This window comes from Anomaloglossus baeobatrachus, chromosome 2 (assembly GCF_048569485.1).
Source record: "Anomaloglossus baeobatrachus isolate aAnoBae1 chromosome 2, aAnoBae1.hap1, whole genome shotgun sequence".
Lineage (NCBI taxonomy): Eukaryota > Metazoa > Chordata > Amphibia > Anura > Aromobatidae > Anomaloglossus > Anomaloglossus baeobatrachus.
Window position 1 is genome coordinate 651,321,890 of NC_134354.1, and position 17,948 is coordinate 651,339,837.

The window sequence follows — 17,948 nt, forward strand, 5'->3', positions numbered from 1 at the left end:
ACACTGCTGCCTGCACGGTCCCGAGGCACACACTGCTGCCTGCACGGTCCCGAGGCACACACTGCTGCCTGCAAAGGCCCGAGGCACACACTGCTACCTGCACAGGCCCGAGGCACACACTGCTGCCTGCACAGGCCCGAGGCACACACTGCTGCCTGCACAGGCCCGAGGCACACACTGCTGCCTGCACAGCCTGCTGCCTGCACAGGCCCGATGCAAAGACTGTTGCTTGCATAGGCCCGATGCAAAGACTGCTGCCAATAGCCTGTGAAGTCAGGTGATGGCGAAGAAGGGAATTTTGTTTACTTACCGTAAATTCCTTTTCTTCTAGCTCCTATTGGGAGACCCAGACAATTGGGTGTTTAGCTTCTGCCTCCGGAGGCCACACAAAGTATTACACTTTAAAAAGTGTAACCCCTCCCCTCTGCCTATACACCCTCCCGTGGATCACGGGCTCCTCAGTTTTGGTGCAAAAGCAGGAAGGAGAAAACTTATAAATTGGTCTAGGGTAAATGCAATCCGAAGGATGTTCGGAGAACTGCAAACCATGAACCAAAAGAACAATTCAACATGAACAACATGTGTACACAAAAAAACAACCAGCCCGAAGGGTACAGGGGCGGGTGCTGGGTCTCCCAATAGGAGCTAGAAGAAAAGGAATTTACGGTAAGTAAACAAAATTCCCTTCTTTGTCGCTCCATTGGGAGACCCAGACAATTGGGACGTCCAAGAGCAGTCCCTGGGTGGGTAAAAGAATACCTCAATAAAAAGAGCCGAAAAAACGGCCCCCTTTTACAGGTGGGCAACCGCCGCCTGAAGGACTCGTCTACCTAGACTGGCGTCTGCCGAAGCATAGGTATGCACTTGATAGTGTTTCGTGAAAGTGTGCAGACTAGACCACGTAGCTGCCTGACACACCTGCTGAGCCGTAGCCCGGTGCCGCAATGCCCAGGACGCACCCACGGCTCTGGTAGAATGGGCTTTTTTAGCCCTGAAGGAAGCGGAAGCCCAGAAGAACGGTAGGCTTCGAGAATCGGTTCCTTGATCCACCGAGCCAAGGTTGACTTGGAAGCCTGCGAGCCCTTACGCTGGCCAGCGACAAGGACAAAGAGAGCATCTGAACGACGCAGGGGCGCCGTGCGAGACACGTAGAGCCGGAGTGCTCTCACAAGATCCAAAGAGTGCAAATCCTTTTCACACTGGTGAATTGGATTAGGGCAAAAGGAAGGCAAGGAGATATCCTGATTGAGATGAAAAGGGGATACCACCTTAGGGAGAAATTCCGGGACCGGACGCAGAACCACCTTATCCTGGGTAAACACCAGGAAGGGGGCTTTGCATGACAGCGCTGCTAGCTCAGACACTCTCCGAAGTGATGTGACTGCCACTAGAAAGGCCACCTTCTGAGAAAGACAGGAGAGAGAGACATCCCGCAGCGGCTCAAAAGGCGGCTTTTGAAAAGCCGTCAGGACCCTGTTAAGATCCCAGGGTTCCAGCGGACGCTTGTAAGGTGGGACTATGTGGCAAACTCCCTGCAGGAACGTGCGGACCTGCGGAAGCCTGGCTAGGCGCTTTTGAAAAAATACGGAGAGTGCCGATACTTGGCCCTTGAGAGAGCCAAGTGACAAACTCTTGTCCATTCCGGATTGAAGGAATGAAAGAAAAGTGGGTAAGGCAAACGGCCATGGAGTAAAACAGTTATTAGCGCACCAGGATAGGAAGATTTGCCAAGACCTATAATAGATCTTGGCGGACGTAGGCTTCCTGGCCTGTCTCATGGTGGCAAAGACATCCTGAGATAACCCTGAAGACGCTAGGAGCCAGGACTCAATGGCCACACAGTCAGGTTGAGGGCCACAGAATTCAGATGGAAAAATGGGCCTTGTGACAGCAAGTCTGGGTGGTCTGGAAGCGCCCACGGTTGACCCACTGTGAGATGCCACAGATCCGGGTACCACAACCTCCTCGGCCAGTCTGGAGCGACGAGAATGGCGCGACGGCATTCGGACCTGATCTTGCGTAACACTCTGGGCAGCATCGCCAGAAGAGGAAACACATAAGGCAGTCGAAACTGCGACCAATCCTGAACTAACGCGTCCGCCGCCAGAGCTCTGTGATCCTGAGACCGTGCCATGAATGCCGGGACTTTGTTGTTGTGCCGTGACGCCATGAGATCGACGTCCGGCGTTCCCCAGCGGCGACAGATCTCTCGAAACACGTCCGGGTGCAGAGACCATTCCCCCGCATCCATGCCCTGACGACTGAGAAAATATGCTTCCCAGTTTTCTACGCCCGGGATGTGAACTGCGGAGATGGTGGAGGCTGTGGCTTCCACCCACTGCAGAATCCGTCGGACTTCCTGGAAGGCTTGACGACTGCGAGTGCCGCCTTGGTGGTTGATGTATGCGACGGCAGTGGCGTTGTCCGACTGGATACGGATCTGCCTGCCCTCCAGCCACCGATGAAAAGCCAATAGGGCTAGATACACTGCCCTTATCTCCAGAATATTGATCTGAAGGGATGACTCTATCGGAGTCCAGGTTCCCTGAGCCCTGTGGTGGAGAAAAACCGCTCCTCACCCTGACAGGCTCGCGTCCGTGGTGACCACAGCCCAGGTTGGGGGTAGGAAGGATTTTCCCTGCGATAGAGAATTGGGAAGGAGCCACCACTGAAGTGACGTCTTGGTTGCAAGGGAAAGAGAGACGTTCCTGTCGAGGGAAGCCGACCTCCTGTCCCATTTGCGGAGAATGTCCCATTGGAGTGGCCGAAGATGGAATTGCGCGAACGGGACTGCCTCTATAGCTGCCACCATCTTCCCCAGGAAGTGCATGAGGCGCCTTAAGGGGTGTGACTGACTCCGAAGAAGGGATTGCACCCCTGCCTGCAGAGAAAGCCGTTTGTTGCTCGGAAGCTTGACTAACGCTTGCTGGGTATGAAACTCCATCCCAAGGTACGTCAGTGATTGGGTCGGTGTCAACTTGGATTTCGGGAAGTTGATGATCCACCCGAACCGCTGGAGAGTCGCCAGAGCGACAGATAGACTTTGTTGACACGCCACCCGAGACGGGGCCCTGACTAGGAGATCGTCCAAGTAGGGAATCACCGAGTGGCCCTGAGAGTGGAGGACCGCCACAACGGATGCCATGACTTTGGTGAAAACCCGTGGTGCTGTCGCCAAGCCGAAAGGCAATGCCACGAACTGGAGGTGTTCGTCCCCGATGGCGAAACGTAGGAAACGTTGATGCTCGGGTGCGATCGGTATATGGAGATAAGCATCCTTTATGTCGATCGATGCTAGGAAGTCTCCTTGTGACATTGAGGCGATGACCGAGCGGAGGGATTCCATCCGGAACCGTCTGGTTCTCACATGTCTGTTGAGTAGCTTGAGGTCCAGAACGGGACAGAATGACCCGTCCTTTTTTGGCACCCCGAACAAGTTGGAGTAAAATCCGCGACCACGTTCCTGAAGGGGAACGGGGATCACAACTCCTTTCATCTTTAGAGCGGCTACTGCCTGAAAAAGTGCGTCGGCCTGAGCGGGGGGTGGAGAGGTTCTGAAGAAGCGAACCGCAGGACGAGAGCTGAACTCTATCCTGTAACCATGAGACAGAATGTCTCTCACCCATCGGTCTTGAACATGTGGCCACCAGGCGTCGCCAAAGCGGGAGAGCCTGCCACCGACCGAGGATGCGGTCAGGGGAGGCCGAGAGTCATGAGGAAGCCGTCTTGGAGGCAGTGCCTCCTGCGGCCTTTTGTGAGCGAGACTTGGATCGCCACGCATAGGAGTTCCTCTGGCCTTTCTCCGGTCTGTTGGACGAAGAGGATTGGGACTTGGCGGAGGGACGAAAGGACCGAAATCTCGATTGAACCTTTCTCTGTTGAGGTCCCTTAGGTTTGGCATGGGGTAAGGAGGAATCCTTTCCTTTGGATTCCTTAATAATCTCATCCAATCGTTCGCCAAACAAACGGTCGCCAGAAAACGGCAAACCGGTTAAGAACCTCTTGGAAGCCGAGTCTGCCTTCCATTCGCGCAGCCACATGGCCCTGCGGACTGCCACAGAGTTAGCGGATGCTACAGCTGTACGGCTAGCAGAGTCCAGGACGGCGTTCATGGCGTAGGATGAAAAGGCTGACGCCTGAGAGGTCAAAGACGCAACTTGCGGAGCAGAATTACGTGTGACAGCATTAATCTCAGTCAGACAAGCCGAGATAGCTTGGAGTGCCCACACGGCTGCAAAGGCCGGGGCAAAAGACGCGCCCGTGGCCTCATAGATGGACTTCACCAGGAGCTCTATCTGACCTTGGGACAGTGAGCCCAACCATTAACGACTTCAGATGGGAAGGGGTAACGCGTGTCAGTGAGGCGCTTAGTAAAGCGCTTGTCCGGGACCGCTCTGGGCTTCTGGACAGCGTCTCTGAAGTTAGAGTGATCGAAAAACGCATTGCGTGTACGTTTGGGGAACCGAAACTGGTGTTTCTCCTGCTGAGACGCCGACTCCTCTACAGGAGGAGGCAGGGGAGAGAGATCCAACACCTGGTTGATGGACGAGATAAGATCATTTACTAAGGCGTCCCCTTCAGGTGTATCAAGGTTAAGGGCGACGTCAGGGTCAGAGCCTTGAGCTGCGACGTCCGCCTCGTCCTCCAGAGAGTCCTCAAGCTGGGATCCCGAGCAGCGTGAGGAAGTCGGGGAAGATTCCCAGCGAGCCCGCTTAGCCGGTCTAGGACTGTGGTCCGGGCAGGAGTCCTCCGCCTGAGACCTAGGGGCCAACCTGGGAGCGCGCTGCGGCGCGGACCGAGAGGGGCCTGGAGGCGACGAGCCAACAGGGGCCGGGGCCTGTGAAAGGACCGGTCTGGACTGCAAAGCCTCTAGCAGCTTAGAAGACCATTTGTCCATAGACTGAGCCATGGATTGAGAAAGTGACTCAGAGAGTTTCTCAGCAAAAGAGGCGAACTCTGTCCCTGCAGCCTGGACAGGGGGAGCAGGGGGGTCTACATGAGCCGAGGGGCCCACTAGTGTCCGAGGCTCCGGCTGAGCACGCGAAACAGGGGTCGAGCATTGCTCACAGTGAGGGTAGGTGGAACCCGCAGGTAACATAGCCCCACAAGAGGTACAGGCCGCAAAAAAAACCCTGTGCCTTAGCAGCTTTGCTCCTGGTGGACGACATGCTGTTGTCTCCTAGGAGAGTGATCACTGAGGGTATATGGGAAAGGGGTATACAGCCCGACCGAACAGATACGTGTATATATATATCTATTCCGGCACCCTAGGGGGACCAGCACCGGGTGACCGGTGTGGCTTACCGACCACTAACAAGAGGAGTGTGTCCTCCAGATTCCCTGCCTTAGATCCCCCGGAGCTGCAGAGCTGTTCACTGAGAATCCTCCACCGGCAGAATGCCAAAAAATGGCTGCCGGAGCTCTCAGGGGAGGAGTGGAGCCGTGGGCGGCGCCAGGAAAGTGCGGGAATCTGGGGTCCCCACAGTGATCAGTGAGGGGGGAGGAAAACATGCAGGATGCTCCAGCCCTCACATCCGACGTCAGGTCGGTAATCCCGCCCTTACCCCTGACAGGCAGGTCCGGGGGCGGGATTTTTGCGACTAGGCCGCGATGAAGCCGGGGACTAAATTTGAGACCGCGCCCGACAAGCAGGCACGGTCGGCGCGGAAGTCCACCGGCCTTCTCAATTCAGCAGCTGCCGCGGCTTCCGGGAAGAAGGTGCGCTCCCTGCACAGTCCCCAATGGGGACACAGAGTACCTTGGAGTTGCAGGGCCCGGTCCCTGAGGTTGAAGAGGCTCCGGTCCGGCAGGTTCCCCCAGGGGCTGCGGAGGGAGCACGGTCCCAGTAAATGGATGACCGCTTAGGATCCCACTTCTCCCAGAGCCGCTAAGGGATGGTGAAGGATACGGCATGTGGCTCCAGCCTCTGTACCCGCAATGGGTACTTCAACCTTAACAACACCGCCGACGTAGTGGGGTGAGAAGGGAACATGCCGGGGGCCCCGTGGGGGCCCTCTTTTCTTCCAACCGACATAACTAAGTATGAGAATGCATGAGTGGATGTGTGCCTCCTTCCACACAAAGCATAAAACGGAGGAGCCCGTGATCCACGGGAGGGTGTATAGGCAGAGGGGAGGGGTTACACTTTTTAAAGTGTAATACTTTGTGTGGCCTCCGGAGGCAGAAGCTATACACCTAATTGTCTGGGTCTCCCAATGGAGCGACAAAGAAAGACCAATTGAGTGAGTCTCTGACCCTTTAAACTCGTAGATACTGCAAATACATTTAAGGAGTTAAACATCAAGAGAGGTCTGACTCTTTTGGTTGAAGTGATCAATAGTGGTCAATGGCCTAACTACAGCCCTTAGATCTGAAATAAGCAGCCGCCTATTTTTTTTATTATTTCCTAATCAATAAATTCTATGTACCCCAAAATGGTATCATTGGAAATTGGAAGGGATTTTAATTTACTGAGGTTACGAGCTCAGCTCTTACAAGCACTTTGTTATAGAGCTTGCAAGCACTGCTCTGAAGCTGGATGGATCACTGGATGCAGCCAGCTTCAGAGTTCCTGCGCTCCCATGATACTGCAGAGACGAAGCTGCGCAGCATGGGGAAGTGTACGGTTTGGGCAAGCAGGGCAACCATGCTGCAAAATGGAATCGTCAATCATCAGGAGTACACCATCCCCGGCAAGCAAGAAGCCGGGAAGCTGGGGAGCAGCTCGCTCCTAAAGACAACATGAGAATAAACCTTTAAAAAAAATGTCACTTTATTGTTAAACTTTTACAACCAATCTTTTTTTTTTTTTACCTTTGAGAAGTTGCTCCATGACACAACACTGTCATTATTTGGCACTGACCCTTGCAAAAAAACGAAAACACAATATTTGTTACAAATCCATTTACCTGCTGTTAAAAAGAAAAATAACCAAACCAAAAGCAGAAAATTGTAGAAAATTCTGATCAACTCACATTTCATATAAATACAATAGTACAATTAAATATGTAAAATAAAACCACAATATATCATGATTTGATCTTTTGCCTTGTGCTTTTCATTGAAAAAACAACAGATTTAGTGCAGCCGGTGATGCCCACCCTGCATACATAAGGGTCTTTGTCCTTCATTCTGTTTCTCTAGATCTAATATTTTTCTATGACGAGTCAGGTCACCTGATGTGATGTATAGTGTGGATGGACGCAGTCAGATGACACTCTCGATGCCATATCATTGAAAGTCTTCGGGAATCTGTTAGCAGATTTTTGCTATGTAATTGAGAACACCATAATGTAGGAGCAGAGACCCCGATTACAGCGATTTTTCACTTACTGGGCTGTGTTTTGTTGTTTCAATACAATCAGGGTTTACTAGCAGTTAATTATCACTACAGGACAACTGGCTTTGTGCCTCCTAGTCCAACCACACTCCCAGCACCGATTAGCAACTTTCCATCGCTATACAATGTACACAGGAAGCTGTTTTGTGGATGGTTTCTACACAGGTCAACATACTGAGCTCTGCTAGATCTGCAGCAGAGAAAACTGTAACCTTCATAATGCTGCACCCAAGCAACTAAGTGATATATTGCTGGAATCAGGGTCTCTGTCCCCATCTCATGCTGCTGTCAGATTATATAGAAAACACCTGCTGATAGATTCCCTTTAATAGAAATCTGCAGCCACATCCCCCACCTCCCTCTCTTTCTTGTCTTCTACATTGATCATTTGGTGACTACATTTGGTGAACTATCCAAAATCCACCTCACGTGGTCAGAACGTCATATATAGTTTATATAGTGCAGATTTTTTTTTCTACTATGGACTGGGGGGGGGGGAGTGTCTACAATGACAGAATATTAAGGAGCATGGATGTCAGAAAGTTTCTTTATTCTGTAAAATGCGGACTTTCACTCTGAGGGTCTTGACATGACCATGTATATTACGCGGTGGCCATTAGACTTAAATTAGCATTTCAATTATACCACAATGAGGCCTCGACTGTTTATATAAATGAAAACAAGGAAAAAAAAAAACTAGTGGCAACTGATCACTAAGAAAATGACTGTGTGGCCCATGGTTTTCATATTATATGCCCTCATGTTGAACCTCGTGGTCATTTCTTGGAAGATTTCCTTAGCAGCAACAGATCATTGTACAGGTATGGATGTACCGACAAGGTCTCGATTTCTGTAAAGAAGGGAATTTTGTTACTTACCGTAAATTCCTTTTCTTCTAGCTCCTATTGGGAGACCCAGACGATTGGGTGTATAGCTACTGCCTCCGGAGGCCACACAAAGCATTACACTAAAAAGTGTAAGGCCCCTCCCCTTCTGGCTATACACCCCCCGTGGGATCACGGGCTGCTCAGTTTTAGTGCTAAAGCAAGAAGGAGGAAAGCCAATAACTGGTTTAAACAAATTCACTCCGAAGTAACATCGGAGAACTGAAAACCGTTCAACATGAACAACATGTGTACCCGAAAAAAACAAAAATCCCGAAGGAAACAGGGGCGGGTGCTGGGTCTCCCAATAGGAGCTAGAAGAAAAGGAATTTACGGTAAGTAACAAAATTCCCTTCTTCTTCGGCGCTCCATTGGGAGACCCAGACGATTGGGACGTCCAAAAGCAGTCCCTGGGTGGGTAAAGAAATACCTCATGTTAGAGCTGCAAAGACAGCCCTCCCCTACGGGGAGGCAACTGCCGCCTGCAGGACTCTTCTACCTAGGCTGGCGTCCGCCGAAGCATAGGTATGCACCTGATAATGTTTGGTGAAAGTGTGCAAACTCGACCAGGTAGCTGCCTGGCACACCTGTTGAGCCGTGGCCTGGTGTCGTAATGCCCAGGACGCACCCACGGCTCTGGTAGAATGGGCCTTCAGCCCTGATGGAACCGGAAGCCCAGCAGAACGGTAGGCTTCAAGAATTGGTTCTTTGATCCATCGAGCCAGGGTGGATTTGGAAGCCTGCGACCCTTTGCGCTTACCAGCGACAAGGACAAAGAGTGCATCCGAGCGGCGCAGAGGCGCCGTGCGGGAAATGTAGATTCTGAGTGCTCTCACCAGATCCAACAAATGTAAATCCTTTTCATACCGATGAACCGGATGAGGACAAAAGGATGGTAAGAAGATATCCTGATTAAGATGAAACGAGGATACCACCTTAGGGAGAAACTCCTGAATGGGGCGCAGCACTACCTTGTCCTGGTGGAATACCAGGAAGGGAGCCTTAGATGACAGCGCTGCTAGCTCAGACACTCTCCGAAGAGACGTGATCGCTACCAGAAAGGCCACTTTCTGTGATAGTCGAGAAAGTGAAACATCCCTCAGAGGCTCGAAGGGCGGCTTCTGGAGAGCAACTAGTACCCTGTTGAGATCCCATGGATCTAACGGCCGCTTGTACGGGGGAGCGATATGACAAACCCCCTGCAGGAACGTGCGCACCTTAGGAAGTTGTGCTAGACGCTTCTGAGAAAACACGGATAGCGCCGAGACTTGCCCTTTCAGGGAGCCGAGCGACAAGCCCTTTTCTAACCCAGATTGCAGGAAAGAAAGAAAAGTAGGCAATGCAAATGGCCAGGGAGACACTCCCTGAGCCGAGCACCAGGATAAGAATATCTTCCACGTTCTGTGGTAGATCTTAGCAGACGTGGGCTTCCTAGCCTGTCTCATGGTGGCAACAACCCCTTGAGATAATCCTGAAGACGCTAGGATCCAGGACTCAATGGCCACACAGTCAGGTTCAGGGCCGCAGAATTCAGATGGAAAAACGGCCCTTGGGACAGTAGGTCTGGCCGGTCTGGTAGTGCCCACGGTCGGCCGACCGTGAGATGCCACAGATCCGGGTACCACGACCTCCTCGGCCAGTCTGGGGCGACGAGTATGACGCGGCTGCAATCGGATCTTATCTTGCGTAGCACTCTGGGCAAGAGTGCCAGAGGTGGGAACACATAAGGGAGCCGGAACTGCGACCAATCTTGCACTAGGGCGTCTGCCGCTAGAGCTCTTTGATCGCGAGACCGCGCCATGAAGGCCGGAACTTTGTTGTTGTGCCGAGACGCCATTAGGTCGACGTCCGGCACCCCCCAGCGGCGACAGATTTCCTGAAACACGTCCGGGTGAAGGGACCATTCCCCTGCGTCCATGCCCTGGCGACTGAGGAAGTCTGCTTCCCAGTTTTCTACGCCCGGGATGTGAACTGCGGATATGGTGGATGCTCTGTCCTCCACCCACATCAGAATCCGCCGGACTTCCTGGAAGGCTTGCCGACTGCGTGTCCCTCCTTGGTGGTTGATGTATGCCACCGCTGTGGAATTGTCCGACTGAATTCGGATCTGCTTTCCTTCCAGCCACTGCTGGAAGGCTAGTAGGGCAAGATACACTGCCCTGATTTCCAGAACATTGATCTGAAGGGTGGACTCCTGCTGAGTCCACGTACCCTGAGCTCTGTGGTGGAGAAAAACTGCTCCCCACCCTGACAGGCTCGCGTCTGTCGTGACCACTGCCCAGGATGGGGGTAGGAAGGACCTTCCCTGTGATAATGAGGTGGGAAGAAGCCACCACTGCAGGGAATCCTTGGCCGACTGGGAAAGAGAGACTTTCCTGTCCAGGGACGTTGACTTCCCGTCCCATTGGCGGAGAATGTCCCATTGAAGTGGGCGCAGATGAAACTGTGCAAACGGGACTGCCTCCATTGCCGCCACCATCTTCCCTAGGAAGTGCATGAGGCGTCTTAAGGAGTGCGACTGACCGTGAAGGAGAGACTGCACCCCTGTCTGTAGTGAACGCTGCTTGTCCAGCGGAAGCTTCACTATCGCTGAGAGAGTATGAAACTCCATGCCAAGATACGTTAGTGATTGGGTCGGTGACAGATTTGACTTTGAAAAGTTGATGATCCACCCGAAAGTCTGGAGAGTCTCCAGCGCAACAGTCAGGCTGAGTTGGCATGCCTCTTGAGAAGGTGCCTTGACCAGAAGATCGTCTAAGTACGGGATCACCGAGTGTCCCTGTGAGTGCAAGACTGCTACCAGTGCCGCCATGACCTTGGTGAAAACCCGTGGGGCTGTCGCCAGACCAAATGGCAGAGCTACGAACTGAAGATGGTCGTCTCCTATCACGAAGCGTAGAAAACGCTGGTGCTCTGGAGCAATCGGCACGTGGAGATAAGCATCTTTGATGTCTATTGATGCTAGGAAATCTCCTTGGGACATTGAGGCAATGACGGAGCGGAGGGATTCCATCCGGAACCGCCTGGTTTTCACATGCTTGTTGAGCAGTTTTAGGTCCAGAACAGGACGGAAAAAGCCGTCCTTTTTTGGAACCACGAAGAGATTGGAGTAAAAACCTTGCCCTTGTTCCTGAAGAGGAACAGGGACCACCACTCCTTCTGCTCTTAGTGAGCCCACCGCTTGCAGAAGGGCATCTGCTCGGTCGGGATGTGGGGAAGTTCTGAAGAACCGAGGCGGAGGACGAGAACTGAACTCTATCCTGTACCCGTGAGACAAAATGTCTGTTACCCACCGGTCCTTGACCTGTGGCAGCCAAATGTCGCAAAAGCGGGAGAGCCTGCCCCCGACCGAGGATGCGGAGAGAGGAGGCCGAAAGTCATGAGGCAGCCGCCTTGGAAGCAGGTCCTCCGGTTGCTTTCTTTGGGCGTGATTGAGCCCGCCAGGAATCTGAGTTCCTTTGGTCCTTCTGAGTCCCTTTGGACGAGGAGAATTGGGCCCTGCCCGAGCCTCGAAAGGACCGAAACCTCGACTGTCCCCTCCTCTGTTGAGGTTTGCTTGATCTGGGCTGGGGTAAGGAAGAGTCCTTACCCTTGGACTGTTTAATGATCTCAGCCAATTGCTCACCAAACAGTCTGTCTCCAGATAATGGCAAGCTGGTTAAACATTTTTTGGAAGCAGAATCTGCTTTCCATTCCTTTAACCACAAGGCTCTGCGCAAAACTACAGAGTTGGCGGACGCCATTGAGGTCCGGCTCGTAGAGTCCAGGACTGCATTGATAGCGTAGGTCGCAAACGCAGACATTTGCGTCGTCAAGGACGCCACTTGCGGCACTGCTGGACGTAAGATAGAGTCCACCTGTGCCAGACCAGCTGAAATAGCTTGGAGTGCCCACACGGCCGCGAATGCAGGAGCAAACGACGCGCCGATAGCTTCATAGACAGATTTCAACCAAAGGTCCATCTGTCTGTCATTGGGATCTTTAAGTGAAGCCCCATCTTCCACTGCAACTATGGATCTAGCCGCAAGCCTGGAGATTGGGGGATCCACCTTTGGACACTGGGTCCAGCGTTTGACCACGTCAGGGGGAAAGGGATAACGTGTATCCTTAAGACGTTTGGAGAAACGCTTGTCTGGATAAGTATGGTGTTTCTGCACTGATTCTCTGAAGTCAGAGTGGTCCAGAAAAGTACTCAATTTACGCTTTGGATATCTGAAATGGAACTTCTCCTGCTGTGCAGCTGCCTCCTCTGCTGAAGGGGCTGGGGGAGAAATATCCAACAGCCTATTGATGGCCGCTATAAGGTCATTTACCATGGCGTCACCATCAGGCGTATCCAGATTGAGTGCGGTCTCAGGATTGGACTCCTGATCACCCCCCTCTGTCTCATCATACAGAGACTCTTCTCGCTGAGACCCTGACCAGCGTGATGACGTGGAGGGTCTCTCCCAGCGAGCTCGCTTAGGCTGCCTGGGACTGTCATCCGAGTCAGAGCCATCAGCCTGTGATGCCAGGGACCCCCTTGGAGCACGGATAAGTTCCAACTGAGGGGGACCAGGGAGCATTGACTCAGCAGTGTCCATGGTCTGGGTAACTGGCCTGGACTGCAAGGTTTCCAGTATCTTTGTCATAGTCACAGACATCTTATCAGCGAAAACTGCAAACTCTGTCCCCGTCACCGGGGCAGGGTTCACCGGTGTCTCTGCCTGGGTCACTACTATCATAGACTCCGGCTGCCGAAGCGGCACAGGGATCGAACATTGCACACAATGGGGGTCCTTGGAACCTGCCGGTAGATCAGCCCCACATGCGGTACACGCCTCGTATACAGCCCGTGCCTTGGCACCCTTGCGTTTTGCGGATGACATGTTGTTGTCTCCTTAGAGCAGTATAGGGTATAAGCCAAGAAGCGACCGCAGTGCAATATGTATATATATATATGGCACAGTAAAAGTACACCAATAACAACACTGTGGCACTAGTGGGGCCAGCACATATGTGCCGCTTACCGCCCGCTGAAAAGCGGGTGTGTGGTCGCCAAAATCCCTTGTCTGGGTCTCCCAGAGCCTGTGTCCGTTCTCCAGCCAGACTGCATGCAGGAATGGCTGCCGGCGTCCTGTGGAGAGGGGCGGGCCCTGGGCGTATACAGACAAAGTGCGGGAAACATGCGTCCCACTGTGCCCAGTGAGAGGGCTGGAGCATGTAAATAAGGCTCCAGCCCTCGGCGCTGCCTATTGCACAGCGTCTCTCCCCTTCCCTGATTGACAGGGTGGGGGCGGGAACGAAGCGGAGCTAGGCCGCAAAAGCCGGGGACTAAATTTATAAGCGCCGCCGTCGTAAAAGCACGGTCGGCGCTAAGTCCCCGGCGCACCACAAGTCTCAGCCGCGCCGCCGCTCTAGGGGCGGTCGGCGCGGTAGTTCCCAACCATAAAGTCACTCAGTTAAGCTGCACTGACACGACCCCAGCGCTACTGTCCCCGGCGCACTAGCACACCCAGCAAGTCTGGAGTGTGCCTGTGCCTGTCTGAACGGGGACACAGAGTACCTGAATATTGCAGGGCCTTGTCCCTGAACGGTACCCAGCTCCGTATCCAGCAGGTTCTATGGGTCTGTGGATGGAGCCCGGCCCCAGGGCTTGGGGGCCGGTAAGATCCCACTTCCTCAGAGCCCCTCAGGGGGATGGGGAAGGAAAGCAGCATGTGGGCTCCAGCCTCCGTACCCACAATGGGTACCTCAACCTTAACAAACACCGCCAAAAGGAATGGGGTGAGAAGGGAGCATGCTGGGAGCCCTATATGGGCCCTCTTTTCTTCCATCCGATATAGTCAGCAGCTACTGCTGACTAAAACAGTGGAGCTATGCGTGGATGTCTGACCTCCTTCGCACAAAGCTTGAAAACTGAGCAGCCCGTGATCCCACGGGGGGTGTATAGCCAGAAGGGGAGGGGCCTTACACTTTTTAGTGTAATGCTTTGTGTGGCCTCCGGAGGCAGTAGCTATACACCCAATCGTCTGGGTCTCCCAATGGAGCGCCGAAGAAAAGAAACTACTGTAATGACGTGACTACAGTGTCATTAGGACCTCGAAGAGCAACTGATGGTCAAAGCAGTAAGAAATTAGGTTCCACTAAGGCCGGTATCACACATCCAGCTTTTCGCCGGTTTGACGGATGTGGCGCACGCCAGTACAGTATGATACAGTACACTGGCAGCACTGCAACTTCCGGGTCACATGCTCCGGTCACATGACAGCATGTGACCGGTGCTTGTTGTGCTGCCAGTGTACTGTATACACTGTACTGGTGTGCGCAGCATCCGCCAAACGGGCGAAAAGCCGGATGTGTGAAACCGGCCTAATTAGATATCCCCCCTTTTAAATAACCCTCCAGATAAGAGGACTTCTCTTCTCTACTCTTCTAAGCCAACAGGGAGAAAATGTAAGAAATATTTGCTGTAGTTTGGAAGCAGACAGCACACTGTATGTTCTAATTAGTCAGATCTGATAAAAGCAATGAGAAATACTCCATAGGTGAAGTCACAACATAATAATAGGGAATACGCCAGCATGACGAGCAAATAAAATGGCTACCACAGAGCTTCTTCCCCAGCATCTGCAGCTGGTCGGCATTTAGACCCCGATTTGTGCAGCAGGAGAACTGCCAGCTAAGAGCGTCTGCTATCAGCATCCAAGGAGCGTCCGGAGGCTTGAGGAAAAAATTCACATCCTAAAAACAAAAACATACACTAATCAATAGAGACCATTATTCAGCCTTATAGTATACAAATGGCTAATAACTGCTTATTGGGACTACAGTAGATTTAAAGAGGTACTCTCAAGTTTCAAAGTTAGATCTCTTTTTTATGCTATTATTGGGGGTCTGACTGCTGGAACTCCCACCGATAATGACAACTGAGGTACGGAAAGTGGAGCAGTGATCAATCAGTTGCACCGCTGCTCCAATCATTTGTATGAAAGTGCGAAAGATCAGCCGAGCGCAGCACTCCGTATGTCCAGCGGTCTTATTAAGAATTTAGGAAGCGGCAGTTCACACGGTCGACCACCGCTCCATTCATAGAAAGCTTTTAAGAGTCCCCGTTTTTTGGATCACTGGGGTCCCATCGGTCATATCCCAGCAATCTGGAATTTATTGCTTGTCTACTGGATAGGGAATAACTTAAGAAGATATACAATACCCCTTTATTATATGTGCAAATGCAGTGTTCACAGAAACAAAGGGCAACAGTATTACCTGCACAGGCCACAGAATCAAATGCATTGACAGGAGGCAGCAAAACCCCTTAATAAGGATGGCGGCAACAGGTGCAAAACACTGATAGAGCAACCATGTAGGTGTAAAACATGAGGACCCTCGACACTGGGTTGCGAGCATACGTGTTTTGGCTGATATATCAACTAATACCTCATATATATCTATATATATATAATTGCCTTATTCTGTCTGTCTGTCTGTCTGTCTTGCTCCAAAATTCTGTCCTTACCGCGACAAGCTTCTCATTGGCCGCTCGCCTCGCCTCCGCCCCCCCCGCACGGATTGGCCGCTCGCCCAGGCTCCGCCCCCCCACGGATTGGCCTCTCGCCCCGGCCCCCTGCACGCATTGGCAACTCGGCCACGCCCCGCCCCCCTCACGCATTGCACGCCTGCCCTGGCCCCGCCCCCCGCACGCATTCCCCGAACAGACACGGAGCCCCGACTCCCAGGTGAGTGCTGTACCTCCGGGAGCCCACACCAGCGTACGCCGGCAACCCAGCCGACACATATCCTCGCATTGCTGGGGTTGCCGGCGTACGCTGGTGTGGGCTCCCGTGTGTGCGGGGGGCGGTGTACGCTGGTAACCATCGTACACATCGGGTAATATTGTGTAGCATGGTTACCAGCGTACACCGGCTCCCGGTACACATGTGTAGAAAACAGAAGAAAGAAGACCCCCGATCATACTCACCAGAAGCCGACCGGGAGCAGGTGAGCGCATCAAGGTCCTGCAGCGGCAGAACACACACACACACACACACACATAAGAACAGACACACACACATCAGATCATACTCACTCTCACACACACCTCACACACACACATCAGATTGCATCCACATACTCACAACATCCAGTGATATCGCTTACTTCTCGGCGGCAGACCTGCCGGAGGATCACATGGCCGGAAGCATGCGGTATCTCCGGATGTTGTGAGTGTGTGAGCGCGTATATGCGATATCGTCAATGTGTGTGCGCGTGTATGCGATCGGGTGTGTGCGTGTATGCGATCGGGTGTGTGCGTGTATGCGATCGGGTGTGTGCGTGTCGGCAGAAGGCAGAGGAGCACGGCGTGCAGCACAGCTGCTGGGACCGCCCACCGGAGGGCACAGGCAGAAGTGGGGTGTGTGTGTATGCGATCAGATGTGTGCGTGTATACTGTCTGATGTGTGACTGTGGAGCACGATGGGGGGTGCGCAGCATGGAGGATGGAGCACGATGGGGAGTGCGCAGCATGGGGGATGGAGCACGATGGGGGGTGCACAGCATGGGGGATGGAGCACGATGGGGGGTGCGCAGCATGGAGGATGGAGAGTGCGCAGCATGGGGGATGGAGCACGATGGGGGGTGCGCAGCATGGGGGATGGAGCACGATGGGGGGTGCGCAGCATGGGGGATGGAGCACGATGGAGGGTGCGCAGCATGGGGGATGGAGCACGATGGGGGGTGCGCAGCATGGGGGATGGAGCACGATGGGGGGTGCGCAGCATGGGGGATGGAGCATGATGGGGGTGCGCAGCATGGGGGATGGAGCACGATGGGGGGTGCGCAGAATGGGGGATGGAGCACGATGGGGGGTGCGCAGCATGGGGGATGGAGCACGATGGGGGGTGCGCAGCATGAGGGATGGAGCACGATGTGGATGCGCAGCATGGGGGATGGAGCACGATGGGGGGTGCACAGCATGGGGGATGAAGCACGATGGGAGTGCACACCTCCCCCCAAAACACACACACTGCCACATGCGCACCACACAACACACCACACCACACACACACTGGGAACCACAAACACCGCCCTACACAGACACCCACACACACAGACAACGCCGCACACACACAACACCCAACACACAAACAGCGCAGCATACACAAATATACGCACATACCGCGCAACACACACACATTGCACAAAACATACCTCCCCCCAAAACACACACACGCACCCCACACCCACACAAACCGCGCAACACACACAGCACCACACACAGACAACACTGCAGACACACAGCGCTCCACAAACAACGCAACACACGCACAACGCTGCACACAAACAACACCGCTCTCACACACCCCCCACCCAGTCAACACCCAGAACATTTACAGCCCCTAAACAAACACTTGGCAACTACACACAACAACATCTATATATATAACAAAAATCATACATTAACTACACAATAAATTCTAGAATACCCGATGCGTTAGAATCAGGCCACCTTCTAGTATAACAATATATGTGTAGACCATCTCACCCGTCCAAGCTCCGGATGTAATAAATGTTCCTGTTTCCTCTTAAAATGCACGGATCCAGACTGGGAGCAAGTCCTGGGTATGCAGAAAATAGAAGAGATCCGGCAAAGAATCGGGAAATCCAGGTGGCATAAAACTTGAAAATTTATTGGTAGAAAAAATGAAAAATATGACAGAGCTGAGGACATAAAGTGAATGCAGGAC

General features: G+C 53.0%; 1 protein-coding gene across 2 annotated transcripts in view; it reads right to left on the reverse strand.

Annotated features, from left to right (window-relative positions):
- Positions 1-17,948, reverse strand: part of STAT2 (signal transducer and activator of transcription 2) — a 180,978-nt gene that overhangs the window by 39,633 nt on the left and 123,397 nt on the right. For both annotated transcript variants that reach the window (XM_075337007.1, XM_075337005.1), the window contains exons 17-18: positions 14,811-14,946; positions 6,814-6,863 (exon numbers count right to left, since the gene is read on the reverse strand). In XM_075337007.1, coding sequence (XP_075193122.1) covers positions 6,814-6,863; positions 14,811-14,946 — 186 coding nt within the window. The remainder of the gene's footprint in view (positions 1-6,813; positions 6,864-14,810; positions 14,947-17,948) is intronic.